This window comes from Zophobas morio, unplaced genomic scaffold (assembly GCF_036711695.1).
Source record: "Zophobas morio isolate AGI-343-1 ecotype UQ-CSIRO unplaced genomic scaffold, CSIRO_AGI_Zmor_V1 ptg000006l, whole genome shotgun sequence".
In the NCBI taxonomy this organism is placed as follows: Eukaryota; Metazoa; Arthropoda; class Insecta; order Coleoptera; family Tenebrionidae; genus Zophobas; species Zophobas morio.
In genome coordinates this window covers 10,420,086-10,440,437 of record NW_026972111.1, presented here as the reverse complement: position 1 = coordinate 10,440,437, position 20,352 = coordinate 10,420,086, and the positions used below count along the sequence as shown (strand labels likewise).

General features: G+C 33.0%; 2 protein-coding genes across 6 annotated transcripts; one reads left to right on the top strand and one right to left on the bottom strand.

Annotated features, from left to right (window-relative positions):
* Window positions 1-9,153: 9,153 nt before the first annotated feature.
* On the bottom strand, window positions 9,154-17,145 carry LOC135123558 (female-specific protein transformer-like). Of its 5 annotated transcripts, XR_010279655.1 has the most exons (11): window positions 16,661-17,145; window positions 16,437-16,606; window positions 15,349-15,556; window positions 15,092-15,289; window positions 14,857-15,028; window positions 14,551-14,797; window positions 10,197-10,358; window positions 9,756-9,793; window positions 9,609-9,703; window positions 9,409-9,558; window positions 9,154-9,243 (listed from the first exon to the last, which is right to left on the bottom strand). XR_010279655.1 is itself a non-coding variant. In XM_064048339.1 (7 exons), exons 1-6 carry the CDS (start codon window positions 16,681-16,683, stop codon window positions 14,552-14,554), a joined length of 1,017 nt encoding a protein of 338 aa, XP_063904409.1. In that variant the 5' UTR covers window positions 16,684-17,145; the 3' UTR covers window positions 10,039-10,358; window position 14,551. The 5 variants fall into 5 exon arrangements, 1 of the variants encoding a protein (XP_063904409.1); XR_010279657.1 differs by lacking the exon at window positions 9,756-9,793; XR_010279656.1 differs by lacking the exon at window positions 10,197-10,358.
* Window positions 17,146-18,057: 912 nt separating this feature from the next.
* Window positions 18,058-20,088, top strand: LOC135123825 (cathepsin B-like cysteine proteinase 4). The gene is made up of 6 exons (XM_064048701.1): window positions 18,058-18,147; window positions 18,196-18,253; window positions 18,741-19,087; window positions 19,138-19,326; window positions 19,367-19,595; window positions 19,654-20,088. The coding sequence occupies exons 1-6, from the start codon at window positions 18,058-18,060 to the stop codon at window positions 19,986-19,988; spliced, it is 1,248 nt and encodes a 415-aa protein (XP_063904771.1). The 3' UTR covers window positions 19,989-20,088.
* The last annotated feature ends 264 nt before the right edge of the window (window positions 20,089-20,352 follow it).

Genomic DNA, 20,352 nt, shown 5'->3' with positions numbered 1-20,352 from the left:
TTTGTTTTATGCCTAGTATCCCGCAAACGCTTTCGAGCACGCCACTGGAACAACCAGTTTCTCGGAGGACCTGGAAGAATCATTTATGACCCTAGTAGAAAGCGCGGTACCAGGCATTTTTTCAAACAATATTCCCTCCTCTCATTCTACCTCTATGGTGCGCACCTACTTTAGACATAATGTACTGTCTCTGTGTGTCTATATGTGTCTGAAATTTTTCCGCTACGTGTACTTTAAATGAATGTCAACTATCAATCATTTTTATAAGTTGCTTCAAGGTGACTAAAATTTGACATGATAATTTTTTGTGTAAAGAACTCAGCAAGTGGTAACTTTCGACTCAGTTGGAGTATTTTTAAGCTCCCGTATGAAAGATTGCTTTGGGGTACTTGTTAAGAGCAGCTTAAAAAAGGCTGTTTTTTTTGCATTATCACTTCTCGTATAGATAAAAACTAAACACCAAGTTTCAATTTGGTAATAATATTATTAAGCCCCAGTCTTCAAGGTTGTTTTGGGGGTAGCTTTTAACGGTTTCTCCAAACGGGTTGAAATTTTGCATCAACAATCTTCGTATTGAGAAATAAGCAAATCTCGAGTTTTGACTTGATTGGAGTATTTTTAATCCCCGGCCTGCAAGGTTGTTTTGGGGGTGATTTTTGAGGGTTTCTTCAAATAGGCTGAGATTTCGTATTGATAATCCCCATATTGATAAACTAGCGAATATAAAATTTTGACTTGATTGGAGTATTTTTAAGCCCCAGTCTGCAAGGTTGTTTTGGGGGTAGTTTTCAACGATTTCTCCGAACGGGTTGAAATTTTGTATCAACAATCTTCGTATTGAGAAATTATGAAATATCGAGTTTTAACTTGATTGGAGCATTTTTAATCCCCAGTCTGCAAGGTTGTTTTGGGGGTGATTTTTGAGCGTTTTTTCGAATTGGCTGAAATTTTGTATCAACAATCTTCGTATTGAGAAATTAAGAAATATCGAGTTCTGACTTGATTGGAGCATTTTTAACCCCCAGTCTGCAAGGTTGTTTTGGGGGTGATTTTTAAGGGTTTCTCCGAACGGCTTGAAATTTTGTATCAACAAACTTTGTATTGAGAAATAAGCCACTGTCGAGTTTTGCTTTGATTGAAGCATTTTTAACGCCCAGTCTGCAAGGGTGTTTTGGGGGTGATTTTTGCGGGTTTCTTCGAATAGGCTGAAATTTTTGTACCGATAATTCTCGTATTGAAAAACTAGCGATTGTCAAATTTTGACTTGATTAGAGTATTTTTAAGCCCCAGTCTGCAAGCTTGTTGTGGGGGTAGTTTTTAACGATTTTTCCGAACGGGTTGAAATTTTGTATCAACAATTTTCGTATTGAGAAATAAGCAAATCTCGAGTTTTGACTTGATTGGAGCATTTTTAACCCCCAGTCTGCAAGGTTGTTTTGGGGGCGATTTTTAAGGGTTTCTCTGAACGGCTTGAAATTTTGAGCCAACAATATTCGTATTGAGAAATAAGCACAGGTCTAGTTTTGACTTGATTGAAGCATTTTTAATCCCCAGTCTGCAAGGTTGTTTTGGGGGTGATTTTTGAGGGTTTTTTCGAATAGACTGAAATTTTGTATCGATAATCCTCGTATTGAGAAATTAGCGAATATCAAATTTTGACTTGATTGGAGTATTTTTAAGCTCCAGTCTGCAAGGTTGTTTTGGGGGTAGTTTTTAAGGGTTTCTCCGAACGGGTTGAAATTTTGTACCAACAATCTTCGTATTGAGAAATAAGCACATGTCGAGTTTTGACTTGATTGGAGCATTTTTAATCCCCAGTCTGCAAGGTTGTTTTGGGGGTGATTTTTGAGGGTTTCTTCAAATAGGCTGAGATTTCGTATCGATACTCCCCATATTGATAAACTAGCGAATATAAAATTTTGACTTGATTGGAGTATTTTTAAGCCCCAGTCTGCAAGGTTGTTTTGGGGGTAGTTTTCAACGATTTCTCCGAACGGGTTTAAATTTTGTATCAACAATCTTCGTATTGACAAATTAGGAAATATCGAGTTTTGACTTGATTGGAGCATTTTTAACCTCCAGTCTGCAAGGTTGTTTTGGGGGTGATTTTTAAGGGTTTCTCCGAACGGCTTGAAATTTTGTATCAACAATCTTCGTATTGAGAAATAAGCGACTGTCGAGTTTTGACTTGATTGAAGCATTTTTAATCCCCAGTCTGCAAGGTTGTTTTGGGGGTGATTTTTGAGGGTTTTTTCGAATAGGCTGAAATTTTGTATCGATAATCCTCGTATTGAGAAACTAGCGAATATCAAATTTTGACTTGATTGGAGTATTTTTAAGCCCCAGTCTGCAAAGTTGTTTTGGGGGTGGTTTTTAAGGGTTTCTCCGAACGGGTTGAAATTTTGTACCAACAATCTTCGTATTGGGAAATAAGCAAATGTCGAGTTTCGACTTGATTGCAGCATTTTTAACCCCCAGTCTGCAAGATAAACTGTGGTCTGCAAATTAGACAGGCCCATTTATCTTTACTTACAAAGGTAGATAAAATTTTACTGTCATATTTGCAACATCTAAATTCCGAATTGATTTTGCGGTCTAAAATGCTCTTGATTTTTACCATGCGACCCCAAATGTTTTCGATGGGGTTTAATCGGGACTTTTTGACGGCCAAAGTATAACATTAATGTAAATTCTTGTATCGGACATATCCTATGGTTTTTAAGTAATATTACTTAATAAATGACCGTGTTATAAAATTATTACTACTTGTTGAAATGTAAAATTGGCTTCGAAAACTGGCAGAACTGAAGGCAACATGTAGTCGACGATATACCTTTGCATTTAATCTTTCTTCCGCCACAACACACACATCTGCACCTCGTATACTTATCCATCCCCAAACATTTACGGATCATTTTTATGGTATAAGGTGCATCATACCTTGCTCCTGCAGGTCTGTACACACAAAGACGCCATTATGTGAAGATTGAAATGTCTTTTCGTGCGAAAAGACGACATGGTTCCAAAAATCATTTCAATTTACGTATTTTTGGGCAAATTCACATCTTGCCTGCTTATTTGTTTGAGTTAAAAATATTTTATTTGTAACACAACGATTTTTTAGCTCTGTTGTTCTAATTCGTCGACGAGCTGTTTGAAGAGAGCCTGGAAAATTGGTTTCTTCCTTGGCAGAACCAGGGTTTCTTCCGCTCTGTTGTCTAGTGGTCAGGGCACCCGCCCGGCATATTAATAAATAATAAATCTTCTATTAACATTACAGTACTTTTATTAATGTTTAGTCATTGGCAATTTGCCGAATGCTATGTCCATCACTTAAATAAGAGGCAATTTTGCCTGCTGCATTTCATTTAGATCAGGCATTTTTGAAATTTCAACTTTTTGAATGTAGTAAGCGAGGAGAGTAAATAAGACTATTTTTTTAAATTATTATCAAAACCAGGTTTGATACTTTGATATTACAATGCGTCAATGCGGCGTCGTAAAACATTGTTATTTATCTAATAATAATAATAATAATAATTTATTACGGAAAATCTCCATTTTACAAAATTAAAAATATAATCCAGTACGTATATTAATGGGCGGAAAAAACAAAGCTATTTAACTAACAATAATAACTAATAAAAATAATTTAAATAAGTCATATAAGAAAGTTCAATGTTCTTTTAAAAGCGACTGAATGTGAATTAAAAATATCAAATTTTTCGTTTTTTGCAAACAAATTTGCAGACTCCATTATTCTTCTAAGAGGATGGTTAACTGACATATTAGCAGCGACGGTAACAGTTCGAAAAATATTACAATTTCTGGTGGTTCTGCTGTTTATGCTTGGAATTCGAAAAGTTAGTTTTGTGAGAAGGTCCATACTGTCAATTCTACCATTCATAATGGCATGTAAGGTGCAAAGATCCGCTATGTTCCTACGAGCTTCCAAAGATTTCATTCCAAGTAGGTTTAACACCCACCCGTATTCACCCTGTTGATGATAATGTTGTTCTTTAAATTCAGTTGTTCGAAGGAACTTCTTCTGAACGTGTTCCAGAAGGGCAATGTCAGTCTTATATATTGGGTACCAAATAGGAGAGCAGTGCTCTAAGTTGGAACGCACCAACGAAGAATACATCATCTTCAATGCATAGGAACTCATATCTTTACAGTGCAGCCAAATAAATCCCCACATTTGTATAGATTTGTTGGATATGTACTGATAATGATTCTTAAATGAAAGTTTAGAATCAAAAATTACACCAAGGTCTTTTATTTCGTTAACCGACGCGAGAATAGAATTACCAATATTGTAATCAAATTTTATAGAAGAATTTTTATTACAAAAAGTAATGTGACAGCACTTATTTAAATTGAGACTTAAAAAATTTAATTCACACCAATGAAAAACATGATCTAAATCTGCTTGTAATTCTTGACAATCTTTTACAGACGTAATTGTTTTAAAAATTTCGAGATCATCGGCATAAAAAAGAAACTTGGAAAATTTAAAGCAACGACTTAAGTCATTAATAAACAAAAGAAATAAAACTGGGCCACAATGGGAACCCTGTGGAACACCAGATGTAACTTTAAACGGATCGGAAAGATAGTTGCCAATTTTAACTTGTTGCCATCTGTCTGTTAGAAATGAAGCCAAGTTTATGCAATTTCAAAATCATAACATTGTGATCTACTCGATCAAACGCTTTCGCAAAATCAGTATAAATAGAGTCAACTTGGGCTCTCTTTGTAAAGGACTCGTTGAGAAATGAATAATAATCCAATAGGTTAGACAGAGTTGACTTGTTTTTGCAAAAACCATGCTGTTGATTTGTAAGTACCCTTGAGGCTATCCACTGGAGTTGTTTTGCAATAATGGACTCAAAGATTTTAGGAACACTTGACTGATTACAAACACCTCGATAATTTTTTACCTCCTTTCGATGACCATTTTTAAAAATAGGTTTGATATAACTCAATTTCCATATTTCGGGAAACTTACCCATGTTCAAAGATTTGGTAAATACTACAAGCAATGGCACAGATAGGGTGCATACACACTTTTTTAAAAATAAGTTGCTCAAACCATCAGGGCCTGTAACAGGAGAATTGTTAAGAGAGGAGATTGCATCGAATATGTCCTTGATCCCAACTGATAAAGCCACATCTAAAACTTCTTCAATAAAATAATCATTCCACTTTAAATTGGAAGAACTATTAGTGGTGTAAACAGATGAAAAAAATTTGGCGAATAAATTGGAAATTCCTTTGCCTCCAGTCACTGATTCATTATTAAATACGACATCTCGCTTGGAACATTATTGTTACTGGTCTTCCTCTCACGAACAAATTTCCAAAAAAATTTAGGATTGCTGATAATAGAAGCATTAACCTCGCTTACATAAAGTTTGTAAAGTTCTTTAGAGAGTTTTTTACATTGAGATCTTAGACTCTTAAAATACAAATAATCTTGTAGGTTTCCAGATTGTTTAAATTTAGTATGTGCTTTAATTTTCTTATGACATAGAGTTTTCAATTCTGAGTTGAACCATTTAGGATATCTGGAAGGTTTTGTCTTTATAATTTTTCGTGAAATGTAAGTTTCCATACCAACACTTAAAATTTCGTACAAGATTGCTACCATTTCGTCTAATCCAAGGCCTTCAAAGCATTTGTCCCAGCATATGGAAGCAAAATAATCATTTAGAAGAGGATAATTGCCATTCATAAAATTGTACACACAAAATTCCGTTTCTAAATTTTCAGTTTGTGCAGTAGATAACGACCAAGAGTAAGAAATGTGGTGTAAACTATCACCAAGTATAGGATCAATGGCAGGAATGATTTCTAAATCAGTAATATTGGTAAAAATTAAGTCAAGAAAAACATTTCGATCGTTAGGAATTGTATTTAGTTGAGCAAAGTTTAGGAAAGAATACGTATTTAGAACAATATCATAGCAGTCATGATTAGAACAGGCAAACCTGTATCCGATTGTACCCTTTTCTGCCCATTTAACACGAGGTAAATTAAAATCACCTGCAATAATGAAATTGTAGTCAGAATATTTTTGAAACACATTCTCTACGTCTTTGCAATGACTCAATGAGACTTATATATATTGAAATCAGACTCAGGAGGAATATAAACACCAGCAATAATGAAACTAGACCCATTTGTTCTAAAACTAATAAAAAGACTTTCCACTAATTCGCCTATGAAAATAACTGAGGAATTTAAACATTTTTTAACCGCAATTATTATACCCCGCCTCTAGATTTGGTGCTTGTTTTTATATTACGATCTGCACGGTAAATGTCAAAATTATGGAGAGGAATTTCTTCATTTTTAATTTTGTTACTTAACCAAGATTCACTTATTATAATTATGTCACAAACACACGCATTAACATTAACAACAAATTCATCCAATTTAGATTCTAGTCCGCCAACATTGTGATAATAGCAACTAATTAGTTTTTTGAGCTACGAGTTTTTCTGGACGTGTTATTCTTAACAATATATGGAGTATTATGCCTATATCGCAAAATTAAATTCGATTCACCTTTTGCAGCTCTATCTTTCAATTCTTTTTTGACGATGTTTATATGTTCTCTTTGTTTAGTTGTTAAATCGGGGCGAAAGTGTCGGTATCGGTTATTATTACTTTTATTAGATCTTAATATTTCTCTCGCATCATTTTCGTTTTCATATACAATTTTGAAAGGCCGATTATGATTAGCTTAGAAATTCCCAACCTAAAGATTCCTCCAACCATGTTTGTTCAATTCTTTGTTGTCCTCAAGATTTGCAATCGGGGTTTGAAAAATTGTACTTTTAAAATGAGGCCATAAGAAATAATCACAAGAAAAAAAATCCATTTTCCAGGCCATTCTTGAACTTGATTTATCAACTTACAAGAAAGCAATAAGCGTTGGTCATTGGTTGGTTTGAACGGATGTACTATTAATGACGCTGTAGATGTTTCGCGATGTTTTAATTGCAGTGCATTTAGACATTTACTCAAATTATGTAAAAAGAATCCATTGTGACCTGCTTGACAGATTTTCAAATTTAACTTTCGTTAGTTTGTTAGATATGAAATTCTTGTCGTGGTCCTTGTGTCCGACATATAGTGAAAATATTATTTATTTGTTCGTAGGTTGCTTCGTAATGATGGTAACACATTCTAGTGACTGGACAAAGGGAATACTTCAAGTATATGCATTTTACTTAAATGAATAGCTATATTTAATTTGGAAATGACTATTTACAAAAGAGATTCAGTTTACAAGAGAATAATATGGTATAACAATTGTGTGGTTTAACATGTAAAACACTCTGTATAATTACGAGAAAGGAACTTCAGTATTAAAACATTTTTAGATAAATTCCATAAAACGTTATAATGATGAAAACAAATCTTTGAAAGAATAAAAAACAAAGATTTGAACAAACATGCCTGGAGATAAATAACAATGTTTTTCGATGCCATTGATGCAGAGGGGCAACATTCTGTGTCACATTTTTTTGATTGATTGAACTATTTTCAGGGGTTTAGAACATGAAACAAGCTGCAGTTTGACGTATAAGACATCTACATTGATGTCATTTTATCATAGAGTTTAGACAGTACTTCCCTCGCTGTCGGAAACGTGACGACTACATGCCTATTATGTTTTTTTTTCGCAGTAGATTTCAAAGCATTCGGTTTTGTTGTTCCTGAGTAAATCAATAAAATAAATTCCCGCCCTCATTAATTTTTTTGGTCACCCTGTATATGCAAATCAAAAAAATATGAATGGAGTGATAGATCACAAGTACAAACTCATCATATTTTGTACATTTTAGATCGGATTTATTCGGCAAACTTTTGAGCTGACGTCATCAGGTTTTTGGAGGGGATAACCAAATATATTTTGACTAAAGATTTATGATGCTCTTTATAGCCTTAAAATATCTGCAACATTTCAAAGCATTCGGATAGCAAATTCAAAATTAAATTGCAAAATGTTGTTTTATAATTTTGATTTTTTTTCCTAAAATCTGGACGTTTCGGGTAAAAACTCAATTCGGACTCGTAAACTACATATGTAGGACTATGTTATTTTATACAATTTAAAACCCATTTACTATGTACAATTTTGAAGTGACGTCATCGCATTAGTGGTGAGGATGATTAGACAAATTTTGGTTAGAGTTTTACCATCTACATGATATTCCTAATATATGTACAAAATTTCACAACAATCGGTCAAGTACTTTCGGAGATTATCTGTCTAATAAAAATCCGGGACGGCAGACAGACGGACAGACAGACGGAAATGGGAGACCTATTTCTTCGTCTTCTAGGGGTCATGAAAGATCGAGAAAACGTAAAAGTAGAGAATCAGCCGACGGACTCGATTACAATACTTCCTTTGCTTACGCTCAAGGAATAAAAAGGAAAAAATTGTTGTATCTAAGGAGAACTAAAGGTAGCGCGTCTCGCAGTGAACAATACGTTACGTCCTCTTTTAAAACTCCGTAGATAACGAATGCGAACCTTTGAAAATAACAGAATAATTAGGTTGTATTATTTGCCTGTTTCTGCATCGTTTTTTCGATGATCTTCACGACTCGTTATATCTTAAAAATCATAACACAGAATTTCATACAAATAAAACATGTGAATTTATTGTTATCATGTATATAAATTTTTAACTTATAACTATATACAAATAAAATAAATAGAAAATTAAATAATATATAAACCGAATTTTTTTATCCATGTTGTTTTCTGAATTCATTCATGAATTTCACTAATAAATTAACATCATCACTAGTTACTGCATTGTACAAGGATGCCTTCATTCCTCCAACTGATCTGTGACCTTACTAAGTTAACTTTTCCATACTTAGCGCTTCTTTTGCAGCTTTACCAGACCAGGTACCCGTTACTGCATAATCTGTAGAACCTGTTCTATTTATAAGGTTCATAGCCACTGCAGCAAAGACACCCGTTCCTCCACCTTGTATAAAAAGAATTTTGTAATTATCTGGTACATGCCTGAAAGAACCGAGTTTTAGATTTTTTATTTGCATTTTTAAGGTGGATTGATTACAGTAATTCTCTAACCGCTTTTTGCGCGTCGTTGTTGATTTTTGAGCATTCTTTAGAACGTTGGATCATTTCCATTAAACTCATGCCGCTTTCTCTGAAAGATAAGAGCTCTTTCTCAATTTCCTCTAAAACCTGAAATTGGAAAATATTACATTAAACGATGTCTGTTAACTTATAACTAAATATATACAAATAAAATAAATACAAAATTAAATAATCTATAGCTAAACCGAATTTTTTTATCCATATTGTTTTCTGAATTCATTCATGAATTTCACTAATAAATTAACATCATACCTAGTTACTGCATTATACAAGGATGCCCTCATTCATCCAACTGATCTGTGACCTTCTTCATTGGGTTTCCTAAAAGATCTTCTCTGATTATAAGTACGGTAACTCCAGCTGGTCCGATATTTTTTTGGCCCCGTCTATGATGCAACCGAACTGCAATTACAAAAATTAGCTAGAATTAGTTAATTAAAAAAAATAAGCACCTTTGCAATATCTACACGTTTGGTCATAATGCTGGACGATATATCACTAACAATTGGAATTCCATATATTCCAGGAATATATGGAGATTCAACCCCTGTAAAGAAATGAAATGAAAAGTCGTGTCTTAGAAATTTTTACTGACCTACTTATTAACTAACCGCTCTTTCTGAACTTGCTCTAAGATCTGAAATTGGAAAATATTACATTAAACGATGTGTCAGTCATATAATACTTATTTGAAGTTTATAGTATAGACGATTTGAGTAAATCTTTGCGCGATAAATTTAAGTAGAAATTTTTTACTGTGTTTTAAGTAATGAAAATAAGACTTTTCAATAATTTCCACTATTTGTTGATCAATCTACAGTTTTTAATGGAATTTCTAAACAATAAACCTTTAATAACTGCACTGAGGCTGCTTAATTTGTTACGTAAATTTAAAATTATAACTTTTATGTTACTGAACGACACAGGCATCGGCCGTCCATTCACCTCTTGTTTACAGTCGCACAATCGGGTTTGAGTATCAACGTTTGTTTTCCATCTACAAAAACTAATCGCTTTACACATTATTAATTTGTACATACCTCCTTAGGGAGCTTGGCGGGACCATCCCCAAAAGCTGACTGACTGCTGGCCATTTTATTGGCACTTATACAATATCTGTGTTTATAAAGGGTGTTTCAAAATGATTTTCATCTAGTTAACTTTGAAATCGCTTCAACTCCTCTCTTTCCCTTGATGAAAATCTGCAACCATAGACGACTAGATGAAAATCATTATGAAACACGTTGTAGAAACGTAGGTACCACTGAACAGTGTTCAGGTAGCAACACTAGAATTTAAACTGTGCGCTTTCAATACACATGTACTTAAATATATAATTTGGTAAATTGCAGTTTTGTTGATATTATTGCGACATTACTGTATTGATAAAGGAGTACTTACTAGCTGCTTAAGTTGCTATTAGCATAAGAAAGATTACTGTCATTCCAAACCGTTTAATCATTCTTCTAATTTGTTAGAAAACAAGTGGAAAGTATTTTGGACTACATTCTCCTCAACATTTTTTTTTGCGGCCGTGTTAAAGACGTTGTGTACAGAACACGTGTTCAAAATTTAAAAACATTAAAACATACAGTTCACGTATTCATGAAATGCCGAACTCAGTACTGTAAGCTCAGTTGATATGTAGGTAGTTTTGGAAATTTCATTGTACCCTATAAAATTTTATTGACAATAACGAGACGGATAGTATGTAGTATGGTGAGAAATATTTATGGCTCACACCAGTCCATCCGAATTTGTAGGAGAACATTTAGCAGGTAGTTGTACTCATAAAATAATGGTCATTTTCGTTCGTGGTTCCTGTCCGGACCTGTATTATTCTGCTTTCTAACATCTGGGGATTATCGGCACGCAACAAATTTAAGTTGTAAATATCTCTTGCTATTGAACCACTGTTCGCCTCGTTATTGCCAATAAAATTTTATAGGGTAGAAGGAAATTTCCAAAACTATACCTGGTAAAACTTTAATAACTTACGCCAAACCACCCTTATAAATTAAACAAACTATTGTTAACTGCAACAAATAAATTTTCAAGTATAGTCTATTTCAGAACTCCGCTCGCCTAAGCCGTAAACCCGCGCTTCTTTTGTTAAAGATCCAGCTGTCCCCTTCTTTTTGCAAAATTTGTCTAATCATCCCCACCACTAATGTGATGACGACACTTAAAAATTGTACATAGTAATTGGGTTTTAAATTGTATCAAATAACATAGTCTTACACATTTATTTATGACTCCGAATTGAGATTTTAGATTTTACCCGAAACGTCCAGATTTAAAGAAAAAAATCAAAATTAGCAAACAATATTTTGACATTTAATTTGGAATCTACAAAACCGAATGCTTTGAAATTTTGCAGATAGTTTACAGTTATGACAAGCATGATACAATTTTAATCACAATATATTTACCTATCCCCTTCAAAAAATTGATGGCGTCACCTCAAAAGTTTGCCGAATAAATCCTATCTAAAATGTACAAAATATAACGAGTCTGTACTTGTAATTTATCATTCGATTCATATTTTTTGGATTTGCATATACAATGTGACTCAAAAAAATTAATGAATGCGTAAATTTACTTTATTGATTTAATCAAGAACTACAAAACCGAATGCTTTGAAATCTTGGGGATGTTTTAAAGTTGTCATAAGCGTGGTAAATTTTTGATCAAAATGTATTGTCTCCTCCCCCCTAAAAAATTGATGACGTCACCCCAAAATTTTGCTGAATAAATCCTATCCAAATGTACAAAATATAGCGACTAGAAAACACATAGTATCGTCACCGTGGAGCAAACCTGGCGGAAACTTAACAAAAACAAAAATTATTAACACAATTTGACATTTGACCGCGAAATTTAAAATGGTTTTATGTTGGATTTAAAGTTTGTAGTTTATATACAAAATATGGATTTTTAATTTGAATAAAATATAAAATTTAATCAATAAAATCTTATTTAATAATTATTAGTTATATTAATTAACAATTAATTGACTTTAAACAAAAAGACTACGCCAAGACCACGTGACAACAACGGTTTACTCTCTGCTGACACAATTTGGTTCCAAACCAGGGGAATTTTTTGCGTTACCAACTGCATTTGCTCCACTTGTACAACAATGGATGACGTTACTATGTATTTCTAGGCGCTATAGTACAAAATATGATGAGTTTGTACTTGTAATTTATCATTCCATTAATATTTTTTTGATTTGCGTATACAGGTGACCCAAAAAAAAATATCGTTGTATTTCAGGAGCGAGGGAAGTTTTGTCGAAACAATTTTCGACCAGTTTTTTTGATTTTTTGATGATGTTTGTATTTCTCCATTTTTCAATATTTTTTAATTTTTCAAATTTTGACGTTTCTGAACTTTCAGTTTTTCTTCTATGTTTCAATTTTTCGATATTTTGTGATTTTCTAGTCTTTCGACTTTTCAATTTTTTGAGTTCTGGATTTTTTGATTTTTTAATTTTTGGATTTTCAGTTTTTCATTTTTTAAACTTCCGATTTTTCAATTTTTCGACTGTTTTATACTTATCTCAATTTTTTAATTTTTTGATATTTTAACTTTTAAATTTTTGAAATTTTGGGTTTTTCGATGTCTTGAGTTTTCAGTTCTTCTATATTTCAATTTTTCAATTTTTCGATTGTCCAATATAAATAGGCCAAAATAGAAAAATTGAAAAGAGAAATAGAAAAATCTAGAATTTTAAAAACTGAAAATTAAAATATCGAAAAGTTGAAAAATTGAGAAACACAGATGCTTATAAAACAGTCGAAAATTTGAAAAATCTAAAGTTTAAAAAACGAAAAACTGAAACTCCAAAAAATAAAAATTCGAAAAATCGAAAAGTCGAAGAATCGAAATATTGAAAAACACAAAACTGAAAGAAATATCCAAAAATTGAGAAATTAAAAAAATGTAAAATTGAGAAATCGAAAAATCGAAGAATTGAAGAACTGAAAAATCGAAACTTTGAGAAGTCGAGACATAGGAAAATCAAAAATAGATTAATTAAGAAATCGACTGAAAATTTAGCAACGTCAATAATTGAAAAATAGAAATACTGAAGAACTGAAAAATACAAAAATCAAAACTCGAAAAATCTAAATTTAAAACATTGAATATAAATATCGCAAAACTGAAATACCGAGAAATCCAAAAATCAGAAGATCGTGAAATTGACGAGTCGAAAGCCGAGAAGAAAAGTTAAAATTGAAAGAATTGATAAATCGAGAAATTGAACAATCAAAACATCGAAACATCTACAATTTAAAATTTGAAAAATTAAAACATCGAAAAGTTGAAAAATTGAGAAATCGAAGTATAAAACAGTCGAACAATTGAAAAATCTTAAGTTTAACAAGAAATTGCAAATCCAAAAAATAAACACTTTGTTCTAAAGTTCTAAAATCGAAAAGTCTAAAATCGAAATATTGAAAAATTCCAAAACCGAAAGATATATCCTAAAAATTGAGAAATTAAAAAATTGGAAAATTGAGAAATCGAAAAACTAAAAAAGCAAAGTTGAAAAATCGTAAGCTTGAAAAATCGAAAAAAAGTTGGGAAATGGAAAAATAAAAAAGATTGCTCAGAAATCGGAAAACTAAAAATTTGAAAAAAATTGAAAAAGCGAAATATTTAAAATCGTAAAATTGAAGTGGACAAAAAGTGAGAAATCATACCTATCATTGAAACATAGAAAAATTGAGAAATATAAATATAAACCATAAGTTCAGGACTATGTAATATATTTTTAAACTTTTAAATAACATTTATTCGACAGAGTGTAAGATGACTGGAGGCATGAACCGATAAATTTTAACTAACGATTTAACAAGATTTCAATAGCTATAAATTGGAAAATGTTGATTTTTTTCTCCACAAATCTTAACGTCCAAGGTAAAAACCCAACACGGATTCATAAACCGTAAACGGAGGATATAAAATTTAAATTACATCTACTATTGTAAAAGTTGGAGATTATATCATTTAATTTTTGGTGACAAATTTTGGTGAGTGTTTTACCATTTGATAATACAATTTGAAATGTAAATTTTGTCATTCGGGAACATTATGTATGAAAATATTCAAAACAACATACTATTAAGTGATCGAAAACATTCATTTAAAATGGAAAATCTAGAAAAACATATTATAATGAATGTAAATAATACTCCCTAATATTTTTTCAAGAGAGTAACTAGTTAGTCAATAAAATAGCTAGTTAACAGAGTAATAGAACACACCGATATATGTAATTTTCATTAAGAAAAATCAGCAACATAACAATATTAACAATTATTTAAAACCGAAATCGATAAATGTTAACGTTCATATTGCACAAACTTACAAAATATATCTCACCTTAATCATTTACACTGTTCGTTGTTTCCTCTGTAGTCGTCGTCGTAACAACAGAACTACTTCCAACTGCCGCACTCGTCGTCGGGGTAGTTCTAGGCCTAGGCGGCCTACCATTATAACCTATTCTAGGCCTAAACGGCATTATTGATGGAATCATGGGTGGAATTCCTGGTCTAAATGGGTACGGAAATGGTCCAGGTGGCATCATGTGATAAAGCATGGGATTATGAAAACAAAATTCTGCACCCTATTAGAATAATTAAATAATAAGAAATCTGCAACACAATCAGACTTAAAAAGTGTTACCCCAAAATATGGATTTGCTATTCGCGGAGGTTCGTGCTTTTCGCGCCTTTCAGACCTGTCTTCGTCATATCGTCGACTACTTCTCGATCTGCTTCTTCTGGATCTTTCGCGGCGATAGGGCGATCTACTGCGTCTAGATCTATAGTGGGGCGAATAGCTTCGACTCCGGCCTCTGTAAGAAACATAAAATATCCCTTGATTTTTTTTAATATTCACAAGAAAAAAGCTGAGGTACCTGCTGCTACTTCTCGGTGGAGGCGTTCTTGAGCGGTGCTGACTCCTTAATTTTTTCGAAGAGGCTGTTTTGTAACTAGACGGAGATCGACTGTACCTGTGACGAGAACCTCTGGGTGACCGTTCGCGGCTTTTATGTGGCTCCGGAGACCTCCGATGGTATCGAGGAGGTGTGTTGCCGGAATTCGACTTACTTCGCCTAATTAAAATGTATGCCAGGTTAAATTTACTGTTTTTGATTTAGTTTGTTCATCTTACCGGGATTTGGAAGAATAATGTTCACTGCTCCTCCTGTACTCTTCTTTGGAGTGGTCTCTGGACGTGTGTGCCTCAATACTACCAGAACTAGCTCGATGGGATAAACCCTTGTTATTTCCTTCTGAAGAGGTTACGACCATCCGCTCTTCTTGCCTTTGTGTATTGACAATAATGTTACCACGATCAAAAATTGGTCGAATTCCCTCATCTGAAAATTAGTGCCAGTTTTTCAAGATAATGATATAATCGGGTAGAGAATTCCAAACATTGAAAACTCTATTAGACAAAAAATATTGTCGAGTTAAGGATCGGAAGGATTCTTTAGCTTATAACAGTGTTCTCGCGTTTTTGTTCCAACATTTAAAACATAAATATGGTTAATAGGAGATCCAATGTTAGTTACTGCTAAAAATGTAGTTATAATATCAAGGTTCTACAGTTAAACCTTTTCTCCTTCAAGAAATGTGTTAAATGCGTTTTTAATCCTCAACGTATATAAATACATTGAGGTGAGAACAGCGATACGCCGCAGTTCCTCACCTCACCAAAGAAATGTGTTATCAGTCAGCAAAAAACACAAGCTACTATCCAAGGCGATAAAACTGTTGAAGACAAATTGTTCAAAAACCACTTTTAGAATGGTTTAAACGATTGTTTGAAACATGCAACATCTAACATTAATGTTTTCTGCAATAATTATCAACAATAGTAACTTGAATATAAGCAACGAACTCACCAAATTGAACTTTTAGCGAGGAGCACCCACACAATGTCAATGTCAACGAGTAGAATAGTTACATTAAAATCTACAAAACTGAAGCTGGAATGGTTTCTTTAATCTTCAAACTGTTCTTTTTTTTCACTTTGTGACGGATGTGTCAAGTTAAATTAAGTAATAAAATTAATGAATAAGCTATGACTCACAAGAATCGTAACGGTTGAGTTTTGATAAATAAAAAATAACTAAATAACACTAATTAACAATTAATTAGAAGAGAGTAGAGTTTGAGCAAAATTCGTTATCAATATTTTCAACAAATGTTGAGTTTTCTTTTGGAATTTGTTCCATATTAGATTATACTATTTACCTGGCCTATAATGAACAACTAATTGTGACGGATCTTCCAACATTCGCACTAAAGCTTCAGACATATTCGTATTTGGTTCACTTATATTTCTTCGCACAATCGCCACCTTTATACTTTTGAGTTCCGTTTTGTCTAATTTTAAACATGTACCCATTCGGGTCTCACCCGACCTAAAAGTAACACATTTAATATTTTGGAACACAAATGGTTTCAACAGTTTTTACCTTGAATTAGAGCAAATGGACATTATGAGAAGTACCCGAAAATTAATAAACAACTAATACTCGTTACTTGGAGAGTAATGATTTCTACACCTTTTGGTGAAACAATCTCAAGACTCTGGACACCAGGATGGTCACAAGACAACACAAATTGTAGTGATAACTGATAAGTTCGACTTCGTTTAACTTTCACCGGGTTGTAGAAGAAAAGTGGGGGTTCGGAGGCATGTTCAGGTGCAGGTTGTCGCAGTGAGGGGTTAGAAATGTATAAGTACCGAACGCAGGTAGGTACTTATGTGGAAAGAAGGTTTCGGGGAACAGATGATTAAACGGCTTGTTTGGACATTTTCCTTCTATCTATCTTTGGCCATTACCAACATGAAATGACAAAAATTAAAATATTTTACTTGCATTTGTCAAAACAATCACTACAACACAGTAAGTTAATATATGTATACTGTCAACAGTACAAATGTTTTCGGCTTTCTTAGAACTGGCCATTATGGTATATCAATGCGAAACTAATAAGTAATGTAGCTTTACGACTTTAGAAGTTCTTACAAAAATGAGTCATATCCGACGCTTCTATACCCATTTCCAAAAACTTTAAAATACTTCTAATCTCAATAGTGGACGTTTCCCTCATAAATCAAAATTGTCTTTGACGTAAGAGGACATTGGGTTGACTACATTCCTATTCAAGTTTAGCTTTAATCAACAAAAATTAAAAAATAGATAGCTTAACAAAAAAATAAAGATTCTTGGCTTCCAAAGAAATTTAGAAGATACTTTTAAAAATCTATTCAAACAAAATGTAAGTTACAGTGAGGAACATTGCACGGATCATGACTCTTTTAATTTGATATTAGGTAGGTGTACACCTTTCCTAATATTTAAATTCTGCAGAGATAAACATAAGAGAAAAAGAATTTCTGATGGACATGTTAAGAAGATGAAAAAGCTAAAGGTAAGTAGAGTCTAATTCATTTTTTTTTCTCAGCTTATTTTTTGTGTTTATGAAGATGTATATTTTGTTATGTTTATGTAGAGTATATTTTTCTGTTTAGAATTATATTATATTTACTTTTACCAAAGTTTTAATGTATGTAAAGTACTTTTATTTAATATGTAGTCAGTTGTTTTCGTTGACCTTTTTCAGTTTTTACTATCGACTTAAAAGCCAAAAGCACTTCAGACCGGGCAAACACAACTACGAGCGAACGAAAGCCTGCCTAGAAAAGATAAGTCATCACGTCATAGTCTTGGGAGCCAAAGAGCAAGGAGATTTGTCCGTCGTCTGTGGAAAAGTATTTTCAAGGAAAAAATTCCAGTCAAGTGATGATAAAAAGGGAAAGAATGATGAAGATGAAGACGAAGGACCTATCTAAATCTAAATGAACATGTCTGAGTTAGAAAAACTGAAGGAATTTTTGAAAGACATCCTCCTCGTAGAGGTTTTGAAATGGAATCGAAAAGTTTTGCAGTCACAGGTAATAACAAAAGATGTTTTCCGGATTTGAATCCTTTAAATTTGAAAGAGGTCTAAACTTTTCGCCCACATTTCGATTCCTTCGTTTTTGGACTGCGTAACTGACGGTCAGATAATCCCGCTTGAAACATAATCGATTCCATTTTTATAATTTCGCATTTTACAGTCGGATTTATCTACGATATTACTTAAATGCATTTACATCTTTTTGAACCACAAACAAAACAATCTTAAGCTTAAAAATTCAGTACACGACGTGTCTAAGCGAAGCATCGCTGTCTCTACATTATACTGCTATAAATATAAATATTAATTCAAACGAACATTTTAATATCACACAATAATACCATTGTACTATTTAATCCTTAAAATGTAAACAACGTCGACTGCTAATATAGAAATAATGACCAACTTTTACAAGAATAAATACTGTGACTGGTAACTAAAAAATGAAATGATAACATTTGAACATTTTCCAGAATTTAATAAAATAAATATTACGAACAAAGTAAACTTTGTAAAATAATGAAATGATTTACAACATCATGACGCTTTTACTCTTATTTAAAGCGACACTCTTGGACTAATGTACAGTGTACAGAACAAGTAAGACCATGGAATATTCACTACTATTTTACGCCGTTGTGCTTTTGCCTTTGGCACAAAGCCTTACAGACACAGGGTTAATAGAATTTATCAATTCCAACCAGTCTTCATGGATTGCTGGAATGAATTTCCACAATCAAACGAAGGAGGAGATTTTACCATTATTTCATGGAGTTCTTGGACTTCACCCAGATCCCAACTTTACAGTGCCTATGGTCACTCATAACATCGACCAGACTACAATTCCTGTAAATTTTGATGCAAGAAATACATGGCCTTACTGTGCAAACATTATAGGAAACATCAGAAACCAAGGAACTTGCGGCTCCTGCTGGGTAAGTCCTATTTTTATACTTCCATTCTTTTATATTGTGGGCAATTTTAGGCTTTCTCAGTGGCCGAGGTTATGTCAGACAGACTATGCATACAGAGCGGAGGAAAAGTCAACGTTCAGTTGGCTCCCGAAGATATTCTTACGTGCTGTCACACCTGTGGTAACTACTGCTTTGGAGGTTACACTGGGAGTGCATTTCAGTACGTGCAGATGTATGGAGTCATCCAATATTGTATATTTGTGTACATTCCTTGGTTCTATTTATAATTAACTATTTTAGGGTTGCAAGCCGTATGGAGCATCTGAATACTATTATAATACGGCAAGTCCATGTCAGCAAACCTGTTCGAATACGTTATACCAAACTCCATACTCTTCAGACAAACATTTTGGCACAAATTATTACCAGATAAACCCATCAGAGCTACAAATTCAGGCTGAAATTTTTGCTAAAGGATCAGTGGAGGCCGATTTTACGGTTTATCAAGATTTTTGGTACTACCAATCAGGTGATCATTATTTGTAAATAACACGTCCTTTTTACTAAGTCTTTGCTACTGTTTTTAGGGGTGTATTATCATACTTCCGGACAATACACAGGTCAACATGCTATTAAAATTATAGGATGGGGAACTGAGAACGGAAGTCCATATTGGTTGGTGGCTAATTCGTGGGGAAAAAACTGGGGATCATTAGGTGGATTTTTTAAAATACTGAGAGGTCGGAATGAGTGTGGTATTGAACAGCGGGTACTTGCGGGGAATTCCAGGTATTATATGTCGGGAGAATTAAACGATAACAGTACTAATACAAACAGTACTCATTCTTATACTGTGGGACATCCAGGCTGTATTTTAGGTCTGTTAATTAGTTTGTATTTTTGTATTATTGCATCTCTATGATATTCGTTTATTATTATTATTATTAATGATATTATATTTTATTTTTGTTTTTTTAACGTTCACTAGAAGCAACTATATTAATTCTTGCTTCTGTTTTTGTAATTTATAGTTACTTGGAAATCTTAATAAAAGTATGAGAATAGCACACTGACATTATTTTTTTGTAAAATTTACATGGCAAAGCAACGATAAATTATAAACGGTGGTCTACAAATTACTTTTTAAGTAATCTCATTATGGGTCAGAAGCTTATATGTATATTCACGTATGAATGAAGATTGTGATATAACTAATACATCTGCTGTGTAAACCTGTGACATACATTTTTTATATACAAGTTGAAAGATTATGTCATACACAAGAT

Bases quoted from the DNA above. Each gene is read 5' to 3' on its own strand.
- LOC135123558 (XM_064048339.1), bottom strand. From the start codon at position 16,683: ATGTCCATTTGCTCTAATTCAAG. The intron at 15,290-15,348 runs GTAAGATGAACA...CATTTTAATTAG, and splicing joins CATTATTCTTCCAAATCCCG to GCGAAGTAAGTCGAATTCCG. The intron at 15,029-15,091 runs GTACCTCAGCTT...TGTTTCTTACAG, and splicing joins CCACCGAGAAGTAGCAGCAG to AGGCCGGAGTCGAAGCTATT.
- LOC135123825 (XM_064048701.1), top strand. From the start codon at position 18,058: ATGTCTGAGTTAGAAAAACTGAAGGAATTTTTGAAAGACATCCTCCTC. The intron at 18,254-18,740 runs GTCAGATAATCC...ACTAATGTACAG, and splicing joins TTTGGACTGCGTAACTGACG to TGTACAGAACAAGTAAGACC. The intron at 19,596-19,653 runs GTGATCATTATT...TACTGTTTTTAG, and splicing joins TTTTTGGTACTACCAATCAG to GGGTGTATTATCATACTTCC.